Source organism: Phyllostomus hastatus, unplaced genomic scaffold (assembly GCF_019186645.2).
Source record: "Phyllostomus hastatus isolate PE091 unplaced genomic scaffold, TTU_PhHast_1.1 phas_contig_86, whole genome shotgun sequence".
Classification (NCBI taxonomy): domain Eukaryota; kingdom Metazoa; phylum Chordata; class Mammalia; order Chiroptera; family Phyllostomidae; genus Phyllostomus; species Phyllostomus hastatus.
Genome location: NW_025333977.1, coordinates 42,784,783 through 42,805,856, shown reverse-complemented (window position 1 = coordinate 42,805,856; position 21,074 = coordinate 42,784,783). Strand labels below are relative to the sequence as shown.

General features: G+C 41.4%; 1 protein-coding gene across 1 annotated transcript in view; it reads left to right on the top strand.

Annotated features, from left to right (window-relative positions):
• SLC9A9 (solute carrier family 9 member A9) overlaps positions 1–21,074 on the top strand; it is a 528,656-nt gene that overhangs the window by 11,290 nt on the left and 496,292 nt on the right. The window contains exon 2 of the mRNA XM_045851938.1: positions 5,075–5,277. Coding sequence (XP_045707894.1) covers positions 5,075–5,277 — 203 coding nt within the window. The remainder of the gene's footprint in view (positions 1–5,074; positions 5,278–21,074) is intronic.

Sequence of the window (21,074 nt, the reverse complement as noted above, 5' to 3'; positions counted from 1 at the left end):
TTTTAACACTTTGTGTTTTAAAAACTGTTGTGAAATCTGTTTCAGTAATTGAAAATATAATCATTATGTATTTAAGGAAATCCCCATCTGTATTCCTCTCAGAAAGGCTCTTTAGGACGGCACTTCGGCATCAGCATGAATGACTGTCATTTCTGTGGGGAATCGGTTGTGAACTGCAGGCCTAGTGTACAAGGAGACAGAGCACATGTGTACCTTATCCTTACTGGAAATCAGGATCACAGGATTCAGGGAGAGGAAAAGGAATGGTAGCATTAGAATATTTTAATGTTTTAGGGTCAAGGCCATATTTTACTCACTTCAATAACTCCCGCACTCCCAGAGCAGCAGTTGTGTGTGTGGTGTGAAAGCGTGAGGAGGGCAGGAGTGGAGTTTTCTCATGTTTTTAATGTGGCCTTGAGGTGAGGGCTGGGCCAGAACTACAAGGCTCACGTTTCTCATGCTTTTCCCTCACAGTGCTCCTGGCTTTTTCCCCTTCGTCCCTTTCTCCCTCCCTCCTCCCTGTCCCATAACATCACCTTGTCACTGCCTGTCAGGTGGCTGTTAGGACAGCTATGTGGCAAGCCCTTTAAAGTCCTTACACATGCTACTTTCAAATGTTGGTCACTGACTAACACATTCAAAGGATCCTTTCTTCTTGACTCCAAGGCAGTTTGTGGACTTGGAGAAAGTTGGGTTACAATTCTGCCTAAAGTGTTTAGATTTTTCTAGAGGACAGAGAAGAACAGCATTGAGTCTGTCCTAAGCAGCCTCTTTGTCTGGAGGGGGAGACACAGCCAAGGTCTGCAAAGCAATGCCAAACAATATGTCTTTGTAAAAGCGGGCCAGCAGGGGTGTGGTTCACACTGTAAATGCTGTAAGAACTCAGAGGCGAGGGAGCTCAGAGACAGGCTGCACCAGAATATGGGCCTCACAGATGGGACCCGAGACAGAGTTTGTGGGATAGGAGTGCTTTAGGGATGAGGTCTATGGTTGAAGCTCCATCCTGGGGCTGGATGCTGTTGGGGACAGGTTGCAATTCACTAGGGAGGGAGTCCATACTGCTGCCGCCCCAGCTGCTCAGATGCCCAGACTTGTGGGGCAAGGGACGCCCTTGAGTTCTGTCTGGAGAAGGTGACACCACCAGCTGGCTGGGGAAAGAGCTCAGTGAAGTGTCATGCTTGTGAGAATATGAGCTGGGACCAGGGCTGTGCACATGTGTGCTGGGTGGTATTGCTTTACCAAGACAGGTTTTTGTTTTTTTTTTTCTCCTGAGCACATGGGATTTGGACTCATAACTCACTGATGAGAGTGGTGGTTTGTGTCTATAAGCTGCAGAAGGTAGATTCTTCTTTCCCTCTTTTGTTCACAAGCGGTTGTAGCTTTCTTTATCCTGTAACTTTGTGTGAGTATAAAAACAACTCTTTCTTAGCATTTTCTTCCTACTAGCAATTCCACTTTATCTGTCACCCGCTCTCATATATTATGTGGGCATTGGTCACCCAACACTTCATATTTGTGTCAGCAGATGGCTAAAGTACTGAGTGGACAGGCTCTATGGGTAGGTGTCTGGCCTGTGACATCAGGCATTGTTGGGTTACTGACACTGGGGCAGAGGCACACAGATGGGTGAGGCAGTGGCTTCCCTACTGTTCCTCATATTCTGCCAAGATACTCTGCCAAGATGAGGATTCCTCTCAGCCTGTGGGGCTGGAGGGGAAGCAGGCCCAAGTGTTTTTCCTAGTGAGTTAATTTGGGTCCTCTGAGAAGCAGATGCTAGGAAGAGATTCATTGTGCAAAAGATTTATTGGGGGATATTCCATTGCAGAAAAATGGGGAGGAAGACTATGAGTGCTGGGACAGCTGTTGACCTCAGTGTAGCCCCACCCTGTGGAGAGAGGGAAGGAAAGGAGGCTGGTGGGAGAAGGTTTAGACTGCAGGGCAACTCTGAGAAAATTGGGGCAAGGCTAACTGTACATCCTTGAGCCATGAGTAGCCCTTCAGAGGAGTCCCATCTCCCTGTCTTAGTACCCCTTCTCACTCAGCCTTTGGCTGGCCTCGGTGTGGATATAGGCATGGATTCCAGGGCACAGAGGCTGAACCCATGGGCAGCTGCACTCCTTACAGTGGGAGGCCTTATCTGACAAGTGCGTTTTTATGGCCATTCCATCAGGTGACCTCTGACAGCAAGCAGCTGACTTTATTTACTCCAGGGCACCTCTTCTTGAAGGCTGGGACCAGAGCTGGCACAGAGGGGCAGACAGGGCCAGATTTTGAGGCCTTGTATGAATTTAGCCATAGGGTTCCGGGTCTCATAACAGTGAGACATTTATATGTTATCTTAGGTAAGTTATCCTAGTGCCTGTTAACATGGAAACACTAATATTTCAGTGACTTTACAACAGAAATTAACTTTTTGTTCACATAATAGTCCAATGCATATTCTGTTATTATGACAACTACTTGTTTTCCCCATTTGGGAAAATTTGAAAAGTAGAGACTTCATGTTTACTTCTTGTTATGTCATTGAAAACATGTTGCAAAAATGAGTGGTTCACCCTGTGGGAACTTGGAATGGTGTTAATGCAGGTTCTTTCCGTTCAGTCCTCGTGCAGAGGGTGTCTGGTGCTGCGCTTCTTTATCTCCCAGAGTGGAAAGCAGAAGTTCTGGTACCATTCATGGTACCTGCCAAATAACTCTTAGAAAATGAATGTGTCGTGGGCAGAGAGTGTTGGGAAAGTGATTCTTACGCAGGTGCCCTAAAGCACTTGGCAGCGTGTGTAGGTGGTGTGTTTTCCCTTGTCTTTCCTGACTAGTCGTATTGTAGTCACTGACACTGCTCGTGGGAGGCCGCCCACATCCACAGCAGGCCAGACACTCACGGAAGATTATACTCATCCCTCGTTTTCTACTGCTAATAAAGGTTAGAACACAATATTTCTCACTGTTATGGAAAAGTGGGCCAAATACTGAAGTATAACTAAGGTAAAAATATTCTCAAAAGAAATCTGTTTTCATCCTCACCTCTCCCTCTAATTCGTTCTCCACATTGTTGCCCAAGTGATAGTTCTTAAATGAAAATCTGATTGTTTTACTCCACTGCCTAAGATCTTTCAATAGTTCTATATTGCCATTGGGTTAAAACTAAAAACTTATTAGCACAGCAGAGGAGCCTCTTTACGACCTAACCCCTACCTATGGTCTATGGTCTAGAGTTTCTCCCCTGTACTGTCTTTCCCTTCCTCCGTTTTTCTCTTCTTTTCTTCTTACACCATTACTAACTTTCTAAATCTACTGGTTTTTTAAGTCCCTCTGTGTTTATATGTTATCTTAGTTAAGTTATCCTAGTGTCTCTTAACATGGAAACACTAATATTTCAGTGACTTTACAACAGAAATTAACTTTTCGTTCACATAATAGTCCAATGCATATATTCCTGGTTGGTAGATGGCTTTCCCCAACCTGGCATCTCAGGGAAAGTGCCTTTATTTGCTCCTCATCTATCTAATAAATGGGAAGAGAGAATGGACACAACTTCCCTACTTCTTCAGCGCTGTGGCCCAGAAGTGGCACATACCACTTTTGCTTAAATTCCACTGTTGAGAACCCAGCCAGATGCAAGACAGCCAGGAAACACAATCTCTGGCCACATAGCCACTTCTCAGCAGCAATTCTGCACACTGGAGAAAATAAACCCTGGACAGCTTCTAGCTTTGTCCGCTGCTACTCTCATGCTACTACCCACATGTGCAGCCTGAATCCCAGCTTCCCTGATTCAGCTCACCTGGACAAATCCTATGTGACCTTTTAAGATCCATCTGAAGCTTTGCACCATTCAAAAGGCCTTGGAGCATCTCCACTCTATGCTCATATGACGCAGAGTGCTTACCAGCTGTCATAGCACATGTCACATTGTATTACAGTTGTTTGCTTACGTATGGGTCTTTATTTTACAAATTTGAGCTCCCGTAGGACTGGAACTGTATTTTTATTTTAAATTAGTAAATGTCTGGCACAAAATATGCACCCAAGAACATTTTATTAAATGAAAGAAAGGTTACTAGATGAATCGATGGAGAGTGGTAAAACCTCCAACGTTGGATGTTTTAAGTGTGACTTTTATCTTAAAAGAGTAGATTTATGTTAAAACACATACATCATTCTTAATTTTAAATTGAGGAATGTGTAGGCCTTTGATGTTTCTTTGCTGTTATTAATAAATCCATAATGTTAAGGGCATTCATGTGATCAGATTACTAGGAGCATCTGAACAGAGTTTATAAACTTAAAAGTCAAGAGCCATTACTTGGGTTCAACTCTACCAAAAGGAATGTATGTCATTGGAATGCATTTGGCTACAAGTAAACTAAAAATTGATTCAAAATTATTTGAAAAATTAGAAAATATACTATGTCACAAGAGGTCTAGAATTAGTTCCAGGATAGGTTGATCCAGTGGTTCACCTAAGTCATCCAGAACCTGGGTCTGTCTATATATTAGTCTTACCTACCTCAGTATATTTACTGTGTCCTTGGGCTAGATTCCCTCAAGGTCACAAGATATCTGCTAGCAAAAAAATGGGGAAATATACTGCCTTAGTCATGTCCTGAGGGAGAGAACAAGAACACCTCTCCTCCAACCACATAAGTGCTTTCTTTTAGTCTGATGGGGTTATCTTAGATATATGCTGATCTGTTGGCCAGAACTTTCCCCATGGGAATCCCATCTCTGAATTAGATTATGCAGTATCTGTCACAGAGCAAAGGTTTTCTTGAAGCACTTGGGTGGCTGGAAAAGAGGGATAGCTCTTCTCTGTAAAGTATATGGGTCCATTAAGAAGAAAAAAAAAGGAGAATATATGCTGGATATTCAAACAGTGGTGTCCATCACAAATATTTTAACAATACAATCTATTGAACTAGTGTCTATGAAAGAGTGAACAATTCTCTAAAACAGGCAATGACCCAATTTTTTCACCTGCTACTTCTACAAGGTCTAAGTCACATATTTACAAGTGTGCAATAGTGAACATTTTAGACTCTGTTCCTCCAGTGCAATTATTTATTCTTTATTTTAGGCCTCATTATGGGATTAATCTTACGATATGCCACAGCACCAACTGATATTGAAAGTGGAACTGTGTATGATTGTGGGAAACTGGCCTTCAGTCCGTCAACTCTGCTGGTTAATATCACTGACCAGGTTTATGAATATAAATACAAGAGAGAAATAAGCCAGCACAATATCAGTCCTCACCAAGGCAACGCTATGCTTGAAAAGGTAAGGATCCCATCTCATATTTTTTGTTTTCCAGTATAAATAATTGCATTATACATAAGCCACCGTAAGTAATATATTCACATACACATATGCCCTTCTTCAAAAGCACGCTATTGGGGTAATTTGATTGACTAAGAGGTTAACACCTTGATATACTCTTAGTGTGAGCCCAGTTGTCTGTGTTTTTTATATAATTTTTGCAAGTCAGAGTTACATTAGATAAAATGACATAATTCATCTGACTCTGCCTTTCACAGTACTTGATTCAACTTTTCACATGCATGTTTTGAGTATCATTATATACATTACCAGCCAACTACTTCGTTCAAATTTCCCTTAAGTCAAAAGGAAAATGGGGGGAATGAAAAAATTTGCACTTGCAAACCTTGATCTAGGCTGACTGGCTTTTGGCTGTCAATACACAACAGTGCCACTTGGCTGGTTTTAAGTACACTGACAAGAGATTAATCTCAATAGAGATTTACTCCATTAGTTTAGTTATAGAACCTTAGGTAGAAAAAAGGAAAATTCTGATATGACTTATCTTTTAAAATATGGCTTTATTATTGCAAATTTGTGAACTGCCTCAGGTGCTGGAAGGAAAATTTCTTTCTGCTCTTGGGAGTCTGGATCAGAAAACAGGTGCAGTTAGTTATCTTTTGTGGTACATTGTGTGTTATGGATCAGTCTTTGCAGTAAGTGAATGTGTTTAACACTATAAGTCCATGCTAAGAACGAGAATGTCACATGACTCATTCCAGATCCTTTTTAGGTTAGAGTTGAGAACTTCTTTGATAGTATAGAAGTGTATTTTATCACTCTTATCCCACATGGATTTGGTTTCTTTTAATTATACGTTTTTTTTTTCCATTTTGAGATACTTAGAAGTCTGCCATTTTTTCTCATTCAAGATGAGTAATTTTTAGTGGTTTTAAAAATATTATCTTTTACTAACACATGTCTGGATTAACTTCCTCCTACCACTTGGTGAGGGCTCAGGAAAGTCAAACTAAATATAATATTGTCTTAAATTAGACTTAGTTAGGGAAGCAAATTGAAGTACATAAAAAGAAAATGAAATAATGTTTTCTGGGATAAAAAGGAGCAACTTCTAGATGTGCTGTTTTGGGTAATCTCTGCTAGGTGAGTCTCCCTGTTCACACGGATGATAGAAAGTTACCTGTCTTGAAATACACAAATTTTAAACTGACCTTATTAGCATCATTGGACTTTAACAAATGCTCTTCAGTTTTACCTTTGGTTTAGTACCAGGACATAATTATTTCCCTCCTCACTTTCTTACCTGTATTTTTTTTTTCTGCATTTCCAAACAGCACAATTTTGTTCTCTAACAGGATTGCCAACAAACACCAGATCAGAAATTTTGTTTCATTGCTGGGGTCCCCTTGGTTTTTTCACTGGGTAGAGTATGAGTTCTGCACATTAAATGGACCTTGAATGGTTCAAGAATATTTTGAGATTAACTGCTAAATCATGTGACTCATTGAATCACAATTTGAATTTGTTTCTCCAGACATCCAAGTTTGGCAATAGGTGACTCCATACCCAGGGGAATGGGCACCCACTGGTACACTTACTGTGTTAGATGACATTAAGTGGAAAGATCTTGGTTATAAATGGCCCAAGTACATTAGTGCATATTTGCTGCTTACACTTACGTGCTAATGTTTGGGGACTCTAGTTAATCTTTGCAAATAAAAAACCCATAGTCTGTCTTCCTTATGGGATTCTCCACTGCATGCAACTATTCATGTCAATTAATCGGTCATGTCAGAAGCAAAAGGATTCCAAAAAAGAGAATATTCATTGGAAGGCTTATAAGGAGGTATCATGGAGTAACAGGGAAAAAAATTAAAACCAGACAGATCTCCTACATATCCTTAGTAAATTCCTTGAATTTCCTAATCTCCAACTTTTCCTATTTGTAAAGTGGGAAAATTAGAACTACTTTGTAGGATTGTTTCAATGTTTAAATGAGATGATGCATATAAAATGCCTGGCTTCCATAGGGCCCTTTACATTGTGCTGCTGTTGCTCTCTCTACTACTACCCCTGCCATTTCTAAGACCCCTGCCAATCCCACCGCCAGTCAGCACTATCTTGAACATGAATGCTGCCATTACTGCTTCTAGATAATATCTGAATGCTGAATATATGCCAGGGATTAATAAAATGTGTGTTTGTTTTTTAGTTTATTTAAAATCTGTTGGGGAGAGAACACCAATGTATACTATATGCCTATATATAATTTAGTTCTAAACTTTATCATAGGACCATGAGGACTATGAAACTTTACAGATTATTTGTCACAGATAGCTGAGTAAGTTAGGGAGGCTTCTTTCAAGAGGTGGCACTTGAGAAGGGCTTTGAAGGTGGGCATGGTTTGGACAAGCAGTAGGAATTGTGCTCAGAAAGGTCACTGGACAGGATGGATTGCAGGGTGAGGGGTGGGGTGTGGGTTTGTGGATATGAAGGCATCACAGACTGTTTGGATCAACAGAATCTGCTTCACATAGGGCATAGGCACAGTGTGAAAAGAAGAATCTGACTTGAAGGTTTTAGATCTGATGGGAGAATATGAGAATCCTAGGATAGAGGTGAAAGAGGGAAGGAAGATTTGAAGGTAAGGGTATGTGAAAATGAGCCTGGATCTGCCTAGAGGTCATTTGATTTAGAGCAAGGAAGGGACCTGACCTCATTAAGTTGAGCCCCATCGTTTCATAGGTGAGTAATACAATACCTTCAGCACTGAATTGATTTAAGTCACTGGTTCTCAACCATGTCTGCACTTTGGAGTCACTTGAAGAGTTAAAAAATTCTGATGATTTTTCTTTATCCCTGGAGTTTGTGATTTTACTGGTTTAGGGTATGGCCTGATCTTTGGAATTTTTAGAAGATTACCAGGTAATTATGGGCAGACAAGTTTGGGAACTGTTGATTTAGTCTTGTGTGTGTTCGGACAGGACATGGTGAGGACAGGAATGCCACATTCGTGCTCCTTCCCCTCACTGCACTGCCGTGGGTTTTGCTCCAGGACCTTCACTCATGTCATTCATTTTATCTAAAATGGTCTAACTCCTGCTTGTCAGATGTCAGGCTTCTTCTTATCTATTGAATCTTGGCTTTTTTTTTGTTTTTGAAATGTCATTTCTTCAGAGAGGGCTTGCTCCTACAATTCTTTCATATATTGCCTCTGTCTCTCCCTCTCCCTTTTCCCTTTTTCTTTATTTTGTTTACTTAGCACAATCTAAAATTATATATGTGTTTTCTTGCTTATTAATTATTATTCTCCTGTTTACTGTCTAGTAGACAGTAAACTTCACAAAGGCAGGCCATGCCTTTTCATCGACCAATGTATCCTCAAGGCCTATTACAGTGCTCGATGCATAGTTGCTTCTAAATAAGTGAATAAACAGGTTGAGTCTGAAAGCTTGGTAGAGCATATACAGCTAGAATATTTGGACATTATCCTCTTGGAGTTGGGAGAACTGGAGCATCCTAGGTGCTTAATGACTGAAGAAACTAAGGTGTTATCTAAACATAGTTGTGTATTTACAGAAAATAAATGTGTATCTAGAGAAATTACATGGTGGGTCCAGGGTCCTACTACTGGCCAGAGGAAGAACTGGGATGCATAGCCCTTTACCCTGAGTCCTGAGTGGTTTATCATATCCCACACCATTGGGCAGGCTCCCAACTGGCCCTGTGACAGAGAAGGATGGGGTGCCATGGCTGGGGTGTGTGACTCTCACAGTGAGCCAGGTAGAAGGAAATGAGGACCAGAGCTGAAAAGGGAGGAGGATGCTCAGGGCACAAGAAGAGGTCTAGCACAGCAGTCACAGAAGCCACTGGCATGGCGCCGTGGAGTCCTTTTTCTTTGTAGCACAGATTGAAGAGAGCATTTGGCCTTTGTTTCTAAAAGTTACAGGATTGGGGGTTGAGTTTTACTCTCAGGAGGATGTAGTTTAGAGGCCTGCATGAAATTCCAGACTTCAGGATTTGGAGAAGCTAGAATGAATTCCTTTTGGAAGCTTTTTAAGAGTACGTGTATTTCTGGGATGGCGAGGCATTGATGTGCTTAGAAACAGCACTGGGATTGATGGTTCCCTGAATTCCTTCCAACAAGACAGCATAAAATTGGAAAATATGAGGGTTGTTGTTATTTATATAAGCAGCAGTATACTATGCTTTTATACCATGTGTAAACATACAAAAATTTCAGGAAATATCATATACCTAGCTTGTTTTGTTCATGCTCAAAACAGATGAATGTTTAGATAAGAAAAAACATTTTAACTTAAACAGTTGTGAAAACAGTATTTTACTATACGTTATAAGCAGCCAGCTGATGATCTCAAAACAACCTTTTGTGAGAATAAAAATAGATTGTGTTGTTTTATATTTATCCAGGCATTTTTAAAATAATTTGTCAAATCGTTCTGTGGATCCAAAGTGTGCTAAACTAGTTTTAACTGATTGGAACCTATATCCTACTATACAGTGGCTTTACAAACATCAATTGCTTATGTAATATTTAGGAATACTAAATTGTCTACTAAGCTTTTCTGAATTTCATATCAATAGAAAGTTTAAAAACTTGCTTGTGAAGATCAGGTGATAAAACTTTCTCCATCATTCACTCTTTCGATACAAATGAACTGAATGAGCCCTATCAGTTTCAATTCTGAAATAAGGAATGATCTCAAGCAGTATATTAGTAAATCAGGGAAAACACAGCATTTGAGTAAGTGAATAAATACAGTACAAGGCTGGCATCAAAGGAGTGGGTCAAGTACCACAGACACTCAGAAGGACAATATTATATTTTGTTGGGATGATAAGAAATATTTCAAAGAAGGATAACTACTGACTCTGATGGTGGTGATGTGTGTGTGGTGTGGCGGTGAGAGAGCCATTCCAAGCAGACCAGACGGAAAAGCATGACAAGGAGATGGTAAGTAGGGCAGAGAGTATTGTAAGAAAGAAAGACATTTTCAATCTGTTGAAATAGGGAAGACCAGTGAACCAGGGGGCTGGGGAGAGGCGCAGCTTTATTATGGAAGCCCTTGAATGCCAGGTGGAGTCATGCTCACTCTCTTTGCAGTCAGTGGAAGAATAAAATGTTGACAAAAGCAAAGAAATATTTAGGTGGCCATGTGCATGGTATAGAGTAAAAGTAAGGAGCCGGATGAGGCCTAAGCTTGGGTGGTAACCAAGAGGCAGATGGAAGAGAAGCAAGGAAGGGGATGCTGTAGGGTTTGGACCCATTGGGCCAAGGAGGAAGGGAAATCAGCTTACTCTGCTGCCTGGCCTGTGGGTTCACAGATTGTGCTGAGACAGAAATGGGGAAGGTAGAAGTCAGGGGAAGGAGCTGGTTTTTAGGGGGAAATCACAAGTATGATTTAAAACTGGTGAATGAATGAATGTATCTTATTAATCTATTTATCATTGACTTAACATATTATGTTCTTGCCATATTGAATTCAAAGGGTCAGTAGGTCATTTGGCTAGAAAAGTCTTGCAGACCCAGTAAATTTCCAAAAGTTGTCAGCCCAGTTAAATTTGCACTTCCTATCATTCACAAATCAGTTGACTGTAATGTAAACAGGCAAAGGAAACTATCCAGTGAAAATTTTGCCATGTTTTCACTTCCTGTGTGGCAAGTAACACTATCATTTGGTAAGGGCTGTTACTTCAGAGTAAGTCACACTGCTGAGTAATCTGTCCTGTCTATTGTTTCTATAAAGAGAATTGCCAGGCTGCAGATGGGTTGCACTGAAGCTATTATCAATTGCGTTGATAATAGTGCATGGTTTAGTAATTCTTGAAGGAAGCCCTTTGAGCAACAGTAATCATATGACTTTTAAAAGTAATTTTGCATTGGTAGTTTTAAAACATTTCAGTGTCTTAATTTTTTTCTACTGTTCAACATTTTTAATGGTAATTTTGACTTTTTGTGGTTTAGAGTCTTAATTCTTGCATATTTATTTGTAAACTCCTTTTTTTTCCCTAGTCTTTCCTTTTCCTTAAGTGTCCTGGCCAGAGCGCAAAGCTCTTGTGGCAAGAGGAGCAGTGTGACCAGCCAGAGTCACTGTACCATGAGATAAATGTGCGCAGTTAATGTGGGGACACCTTGGGGATGATAAAGAACAGGAAAGAAATTTTCTCTAAAACCATTCTAGGTACTCCAAGAAAAGCAAACATCACAATAAATCAGCATTTGGGGTTTGGAGAAACATTTGGATGATACTATCAATTATCCCTCCATTCTACAGAGAAGAGGGATTCATGATTTACGTTCCTATATTATGACAAGTCTTGGCTCTTACCACAGAGATGGTCCTGGGGAGTCTCAAGCTTGGCAGTGAGTGGATGAGGCTGATTGGATAGCTTAGCTACTTTTATCCTAAAACTTCATTAAGAGATCTGTTGTTAATAGAGAAGCTTAACATTTTTTGTTATAGTTGTTTTCTTCCACCTTAGTTCAACCTTCTTTGCAAAAGTTAGCTTGAGAAATGGATTTAGAAATGTCTTAACACTCTAAGTGTCCCTCTCACTTTTTTACTGGTGTAAAGGCATTTTTACTTTATTCTTTACAGTTTTATTGAGATATAATTCACACTTAAGGTTGTATTAGTTTAAGGTGTAAAATGCAATGATTCAATGTATGTATTTATTGTGAAATGATGACCACAGTAAGTTTAATTAACATACATCGTCTCACATAGCTACATTTTTTCTTGTGATGAGAACTTTTTAAGATCTATTCTCTTAGAGAGTTTCAAATATACAATACAGTATCATCAACTACAGTCACCATGCTGTACATTACATCCCCAGAACTTCCTTACCTTGTGGCTGGAAGTTGGTACCTTTTGATTCCCTTTATCTGTTTCCACAAACTCTCACTTCTCATCTCTGGCAACCACCAGTCTCTCACCTGTTTCCGTGAATGTTAGTTTAGATTCAACATAAATGAGATTGTACAGTATTTGTCTTTACCTTATTCCACCTAGCATAATGTCCTCAAGGTCTATCGACTCTGTTGCAAATATAAGAAATTCTTTCTTTTTTTTATGACTGAATAACAATCCATTGTGTATCTTTGTACTTCTTTATCTATTTTTTATTTATCCATTTTTTCCATTGATGGGCACTTAGGTTATTTTAATCTCTTGGCTATTGTGAATAATGCTATAATGAACATGGGAATGAGATATCTCTTCAAGATCCTAATTTAATTTTTTTTGATAAATGTCCAGAAGAGAAATTGCTGGGTCCTGTGTGTAATTCTACTATTAATTTTTTCAGGACCCTCCGTACCATTTTTCATAGTGGCTGAGTCAATTTATATTCCCATTAACAGTGCAGGAGGGTTCCCTTTCCTTCACAGCCTTGTCCACACTTGTTATCTCCTGTCTTGTTAATGAGCTCTTCTGACAAGTGTGAGGTGCTCTCTCATTGTGGTTTCGATTTGCATTCCCTGATGATTAGTTCTATTTGGTTATAATTTAGTCATTGAACAAAATAGATTATCTTCATTCATGCAGTCATTCAATCAATATGTTTCTATTGGGCATTCATCATATGCCTGGCATTTGTTATAGGTGGTACTCGTATAGCAGTGAACAAAGCAAAGTCCTTGCTTTCACGGAGGTTGGCTTCTTGGGCAGAGACAGACAAGGGACAGTTGAGCATGAGCATTTGTAATCTGATGTCAGGTGGACATATCCACTATGAAGACAAGTTAGCAAAATGAGAGAGGGTGGACAGAATAGTGGATTTGTCCTGCGTGCAAGGCTCCCTGAGGGGTAAGGTTGAAGCTGATCTCAGTGATGTGGGGAGGGAGCCACACAGAGATCTGAAAGTAGGGAAATGCAAAACAGAAGGCAAAACTAAATCACATTAGGATGCCTGTCCTTTTTAAAACTCATTTTCTCTTTTCTAGAAGTTATTTTTTTGCTATACTTTTTATCATATTCAAGATAATTTTGTCAATACAAAAAGCCTTGGCAAAATTATATTTGTTGCAGGAGAGAGAGGTGGAAGAGAAGCAAAGAGGCATCACCTTGGAGTAGGGAGGACACAGGAAGTGTGGAACTATGGGAACACGATGCCCCAAAGGCGGGCAGGCTCTGCGTGGTGTCCAGGCCACTTCAGCAGGCTTGCCTTCAGAACGTGCAGCCCAGTCACAGGAGTTGCCCCACCACACTTCAGCTGTAACTCAGACACACCAAACTGCAGGGTTAAGAATTACCCCAGACAGCATTCCTTCACCAGATACGTTTGTGTGAGCTGGGGTTAAGCCGCTGGCACCTAGATGCCAGCACTGTGCTCTGGGACAGGACTGTGGGTGCAGCACTCAGGAAATTCTGACCACTGGGCAGAGGACTTCTTTATTCTTCTACACACATCACCCCCCCACCAGGACTTCTGTCCTAAGGCAACAGACCACTGGGATATTCATTTGGGGCAGAGATTGAATTTAACCAGCTATTCAATTTTAATCATTAATAAAAAGCCTTGTTACTCAAAATAATGTAAAGGCTGTTGGTGACTATGGCCTCTTGGTGTGACACGTGGTTTGAGCACAGATCAGACTGATGTCTCTCCTATTCTCTCTTGGTTAGAAAAGGAAGAGTGATGTGAAAATACAGAAGTAGGTTGAACATTGGGTTTGATGCTCTTTCTAACATGACAACATTTGGTAAGGGGAAAGGAGCTATGGGAATAAAGGGAGTGGCTTCTCAGATTCCCAGCATCAAGCCCTAGAAAATACCCCAGACCACCATAGGCAGAAACAACTGGAATGCCCACCCATCTCCCAGTCACTCCTGCCTCCTGACTGTAGCCTGGTCTTGGGTCCTCTTAGGTCACTGAGCACATGATGAGGGTTCTTAGGCCTTTGCAGCCTTGGCCATGTGTGGAAACCAGGATTTCATCCATCTGACCATCCATTTGTCTAGTTCCAGAAGGACTTAACGTGGTATTACAGACACCTTTCCTAGGAACTGTGGAAGCCAGCATAGCAGAGCACACCGAGGACACACTGTGGACCAGTGCTTTGGGATGCTGAGCAGCTGCCGCCCACTTTGGTACAGAAGGACAGGTTTCATGGCTGTGAGGCAGGGAGTTGGTGCCTGGGGGCTCTGAAGCTGTTCTCTCCAATTCCCTGTGCTTTTCAGTTCGAGATCGTACAACTCAAGACCATGGTGATTATGTTCCCTGAGAGGCCAGTCTTTAAAAGGTATGATTCATACCTTGTCATTTGATACTATTTCCTGTGTTTATTATGTGCTATCCTTCAATAAAGTATCCCTCCTAAGTAACCTTTTTGAAAAAAAACCAAGATAGTGCTTTTTAAACATCAACACATGTGTGGTGGGAAATGGCATATATGGTGATTAGTGCCCCCCTTTACAGCCAGAGTTCTGGGGTTCAAACCCCAGGTCTACCTTTAGCCTAAAAGAAGGTGATTTTCATGTGTGACCTAACCCCAAATGAAGCAATACTACTACCAACTTCAAAAGGACTAAGTGAAATAGTTTGTATAAAGGGTTACTATGCCAGGCATGTAATAAGTTCTCCGTAAATAGTGATTATTCTTACTAACCACCACGTAACTGCTACATACTTTAAGCACTAATTTCTAAACTTTTGTCTATGCACCCACCCCATCAGTGAGACACTCCTGAGTGTATGTACACCTGCTTATTTACAAATGAGATGCAAGTACTACTGTGTGACTGTATTATGTACATTACAAAGCAGTATCAAACCAGAATTTCTAAAAGGAGATAAAAATGAAATATACAATGTTCTTTATATATTCCCTAAGCATATGCATACCTCAACTCAGAAATCAGTAGAATAGCTCATATTTTATTAAAATTTTATTTTTATTTTAACTATTTTTGATAACTTCCTTAAAAAAACCTGTTCTCTGAAATCTTAAGCCCCATATTCTGGGTCTCAGCAGCATCATGTGTACAGGGACCCTTAATGGTCTTGGGGCCTGATTAGCTCATGGGAGCACTTGGTCCCACTCCAAGTCACCCCAGTGACTTGTTCTACTCCAGTGCCCGGTTCTCTCGTCTTATAGCCCCACCTGTGGTCCTCCCACTGTGTCTTAGCTGAGCTATAAGTTGGTATCTATGTCTATGATTCTGGGTTAATACCAGTCTCCTTGTTAGACTATAGGCTCTGGACAAAGCTGTCTGTGGTCACATAGTATTCCCAGCTCAGGTCAGGGCGCTGGCATGTGACAGACACCCTTGGATCCCAGTGAGTAGAGGAAATAATAAAGTGTCATCCTTGGCTTGTCAGAGGCTCCTTGGCCCCATCTTAGTTGCTGATCTATGTATATCCAACTGTCCATCCCAGATTCCCCTCAGAGGGAAGTACCAGGGTTCAATGATGCCTGTTTGCTACGCAGCTGTTTGAATTTCTGGAAGTCTCATCTCCAAATGATTGAGCAGGGCTGGAGAGAAAGAGAGAAAAGGAGGCTGGGTGCCAGAGAGATAAACAGAGGGGGAGAAAGGCAGCAACAAAGACAGAGTTCCCCTGAAACTTTTCAGTCTGAGTAGATAAAACTTAAAAGGAATTTTTCAATTCTGCTCCGCTTTGCTCTATTTCTTCTAATACATTAAACTGTGGCAAGAGTGCTCATTTATTATTTCTGGTCTCCAATGAGTAGTCATATAAGGTTCAGCTGACTGTCTTTCTCAATTCTTCCTTAATGTCAGAAAGCAGCTCCTTGTCAGCAGCCCATGCAGCCAGAGGGTGGGACCCACACTGGTCAGCGCAGGACAGTGGGCCCAAAGGAACATCCACATTTGACTGGCTTGCCCCTGTTCCATTTAGGCCAGTCTTGTATTGGGCATCTCCTGTGCCCCACTGAGGTCTATATCTGATTATAAGACTAACTGGATACTGTCTGGTTTACGGAGTTCTGCCCCATGTGGGGGTGTGTGGAGCAAGAATGTCTCACAAATTCGGGTGCTCTTCACCTTTCTTTTACACTGCTGAATGCTGGTTTCCATAGAAGCAGACTCTGCAGTGGAGTTGAACAGGCAGGAGGTTTGAGCGTCCTTGAGATCAGCACCTTCTGAAGGGAAGGGGGACGAAGCCTGAGCAGTTCAGGGAGATGTGGAGCTGAGATGCAGGCTAAGTCCTTGGAGTTAGAAGGCCCTTCTGAGTCATCCTCAGTTGGATTGCATGGCCTGACTTCAAAAATACCAACCTGTTCTGTCTTTGGAGGTGGGCTGCTCGGACGTGGCCTGGAGTGAGGAGGCTGTGTGCAGTCGTGGCAATCCCTGAAGGGCTGGCAGGGCTCCTCACAGCAGAGAAACAAGGCCTCGGGGAAGAGGAGTCCCATGATTGACACACAGGCCCTTTTTGGGGAGAAAAATATATTTTCTACTGCCTGTGTAGGTTCTTGAGTAAGGCATCTCTAATAAAGGCCAGATTAATAAGAGACAAACAAATAGAAGTTTATTAACATGTTTATTTCTTATATATGAGGGGGGACCCCAAAAGCCCGGAATTTACTTATAAAAATTGTGTGTTTATTCTTACATGTTTAAACTTTAGTCGCCTTCAAAGTACTATCCATCCGATGCAATACACATTACCAAGATGTTTTTCCAACTGCTCAACAGTTTTTGAACTCATTGATTTTGATGCCTTTTAGTGCTTCTGCTGGCTTTTTTTTTTTTGTTTCACCTCTTCCACATTGGCAAAACATTTCCCTTTAAGGCCTTTTTCATCAGGGGATACAAAAAAAGTTACTTGGGGTGAGATCAGGTAAATAGGGAGGGTGGGGCACGGGGGTCATGCTGTTGTTGGTCAAGGACCGCTGAACACTCAGCACGCGGTGGGCAGGTGCGCTGGTCTGAGAGCCCATCATGAAGTGATGCAAACACATCAAAAGAGTCTCCAAAAAATTCACTGAGGCCTCTCACAACAATGCCAGCTGGTATATTGATACAGATGGGTTCCTAGAACACGTACTTAGTTGGGGAATCCTGTACTACAGGGGTGTCCAACCTTTCAGCGTCTCTGGGCCACACTGGAAGAAGAAGAAGAGTTGTTTTGGACCACACAATAACTACACAAACACTAGTGAAAACTGATGAGCAAAAAAAGGTCCATGCATAATTTTTGTGATGTCTACCACCACAGACAAGCAAAAACGTCCTTACATAATAACCCTAATTATGCTGTGCCCCTTTCGATAATCTTTTAAAATCGTTGAGCAGGTCCCAAGTTTCCAATTACTAACATAGAAAATGTACATATGTATGTAATAAAATATCAGTGATCTTTAAATTTTTTTATTGTAAAAGTAAAAGAAAAGAGGGCAACATAAAACTAGTGGGGTGTTTGACATTGTATTTGAGAAACCAGTGCATTAATACCTGGTTTGATAGAAGTAGTTTCAATTCTCAGTGAGTTCTCAAGGGGCTCATCAGATACTGTGGTTCTAATTTTACTCTTAATGCATTTTGTTCTTGAAAATAGTTGCTTGAAAATGTCAGTGCTGCCAAATAGTGATGAAATGAACAAGGCATGATTGTGCATGCATGCGTACAAATAGTGAGAATGTATGTACATTTATTTCAATTGATGTTGTGACATATAATCACAAAAAAATCTCATACTGTTTTAAGTAAATTTACAGTTTTGTGTTGAGCCATGTTCATAACCACCCTGGGCTGCATATGGCCTGTGGGCTGCAGGTTGGACACCTCTGCTCTACTACAAGTGGCCCACCCTTCAGAAAATAATTCCTTTTTGTTTTTTGGGGGGGTTCTTCCCTTGTGCATTGGAGAAGTCTAGAGGATAAGTAGCTCAAAAAGGTGGCTTAGAATTCATCTTCAACCAAAACAAAGAAAGAAAGGTGTGGGGTGACACATTTTAGGAAGGTGACCAGGAAAAGCACTGTGAACAGGGTGAGGTTGTTATCCCGTCCCCACTAATAAATTTCTTGTGATTTAGAGTCATCCTTCTTTTCCTGGTAACAAGAAGGAGACAGCCTGAAAAATAGAGGTTTTCTTAATATAAATTTCCCCTACAAAAGGGTAATTACAAGGCTATTTTCAGAGCATATCCAGTGGTGCTGTTTCTCAAAATAATCAGCTCAAAATACTATTTATGCCCAAAAGGCATACTTTGGGAGGGCACGTTTTGTTCTCTTATGCCTTCCGTAGGCTAGAAATCTGTGTATAATTTACGTGCTCAAGAACAGCACCTAAATTATGAGTTAACATGTAATGGGGGGAAAAGACACTGTGGGGGGCTAAAAGGAGCTTGCCCTAGCTCTTGAGAGCTGAGTGTTTAGTAAATACCTTATTTTTCACCTTATCAAAAAGTCCTTTCCCACATGATGATTGTATTAAAATTCTACTGTTAGAGCTTCATATCTTCAGGTTAAACTCTGACTACCTCTGAGGTGATATACGGTAGTACATAATGTTTTTGTCTTAGTCCATTCGGGCAGTCATAACAAAAATGCCTGGGTCACTTAAACAACAAGTGTTAATTTCTCACAGTTCTAGAGGCTGAAAAGTCCAAGATTAAGGTGCCAGCCTATTTGGTGTCTGATAAGAGCAAGCTTTCTGGTTTGTACATAGATGACTGTCTTCCTGCTGTGTCTTTACATGGTGGAAAGGATGAGACAGTTCTCTCAAGTTTCCTTTATAAGGGCAACAATCCCATTCATGAGGGCTTCACCCTCATGACCTAATCACCTCCTAATGCCTCTGCCTCCTAATTGATGTGGACCCTGGCTCATGGGGTCCGAGTCATTACGGATGAAAATGAGACATTCACACGGATTACTGAATCCGGTGGAAGAAAAGGGACAGCATGGGTTTTCTTTCAAGGGGAGCAAAAGCCTTGGCCCTCGCTCCAATGAGCTTTTATTGTCTTACTGGGCACATTACAAGAAGGTCCTCATTAACTATGTGCAGGCTCGCTTTAGGTGGTTACCTTGTACAGAAAACAAAGGAGAGGATGCTGGTAATCACATCACAGAAGAGGGATATTTGCAAAGGAAAAGGCAAAAAGTAGTTGGACCGCAGTTATACTAATCCTTGGAACATTTAGCATAATTTTTAGGAAGTTGCTTTGCAGTAAATGTCCTCAATTCAGGATGAGGGAGTTTTAGCAAAAAGCGAGACTCGCAGCGGCCTAGGTACATTGCAGGCCTGATTCCTCACAGGAAAGCCTATCCGTGGGTGTGGGTCCTGTGCATCTCCCAGTGGGCGCTGGGCCCACACCATGCAGAGTGGCCTCCCACACCTAATACCAACATCTTGGGGGTGGTTTTCAACATACAAATTTTGAGGCAGCACAAATATTCAGTCCATTGTAGTTTTGCAATTAAATATATGGCCGAATCCTATCTCCACCACTTCTAACATTGAGACCTTGGACAAGTTAACTTCTCCTGTTTTTCTTTATCTGTAAAACAGGAATTAGCGATACCTACTTTAGAGGATTGCTTTTTAAAATAAATGAGAAGAAGTTATGTTTGGTGTTAGATGTACTGTAAATAATTGCTCTGCTTAACATCTGCCCTTGACAAGCTTGGTTCCCCCTGGGGAAGAGGTTTGCAGTGGAGATGATAAAGAACCTTCGGTGGTGTTTGTAATGCACCATTTTAAAGGCAAATACAGCATTTGAAAAACTGGTCATTTTAATTTGAAATCAGGTTGTGTGGCATCTGCTTTTTGCTGATTCCAGCACCTCTCCTTCACTCCCAGGCCCCTCAGGTGTTCCTGCTGGGACTGCGGTTCTTGCTGACTCAGCCCTTCCCTGTCCTGCTTCCCCAGGCCTCTTGCTCCCGAGAGGACTTGTAATGGGGAAGCTGCATGCACTTCAAAGCTAGGACACACAAGATAATGCCAACTCAGACAAATTATAAGGCAAAAAAGAAAGCCTGTGGGACTTCAGTGCTCCTGTATATTCTGAGAGTTAAAAACCACAGTTTGGTTTCTTTTGCCTTTAATTTAGAGATTGGCCAAGATTAGGATCAATTCCTGATTGGTGGGGAGTGAGTGGGGTGGGAAGGGGTGGGAAATTCACTCTTGATGCATAAGTTTCCATCATGTTTGGATGCTTTTTTCTTTTGTGATTCTCACTTGAGTACTGAAGAATGAAGATTCTTGGTGATTTGGGGGACCAGGCCCTCCTGATATCCACCTGTTCTCTTTTCTTCCCCTGCTGATATTGAGTCGGTCTTGGAATGGAGCCCCACTATCATGGCTGTAGCTGTACCACAGCTGGTAGGGGAGGTAGGCGACCCACACAAGAAAGGGAAGACCCTCAAGGGACCAACAGCCAAACCAGGTTATGTATAGTCAGTGAAAAGGTCTGGAGTCTGGGTATCTAGGGTTAGGAGTGGGAAACAATATCATTTGTCTTTTAACTGGGACCTGAGAGTGAAGAGGGGTGGGATGAAGAATTAGACCAGGACAACAGGCATTACCTGAAACTGTTCTTACTTTTCACAACTCCGTGCTGCCAAGGCAAGTCAGGATGTACAGTTATGTGAGTAAAAAAGAATCATAAAGGTAACAGAGGTAAGTTCATCCTTTACGAATCTTGTGTAGAAACACAGGAGACTTTAGAGCTATCAGGGACTGAGTGCTATAGCAACCACCTGGAAAACCTAGGTGGCTGTTATGTATTTGCAGTTAATGAAGACACATCCAGCCGTGGAGTGGGTGACCTGAGCTGGCAGGTGGATGGCAGGCGGGATTTTGTAGTTA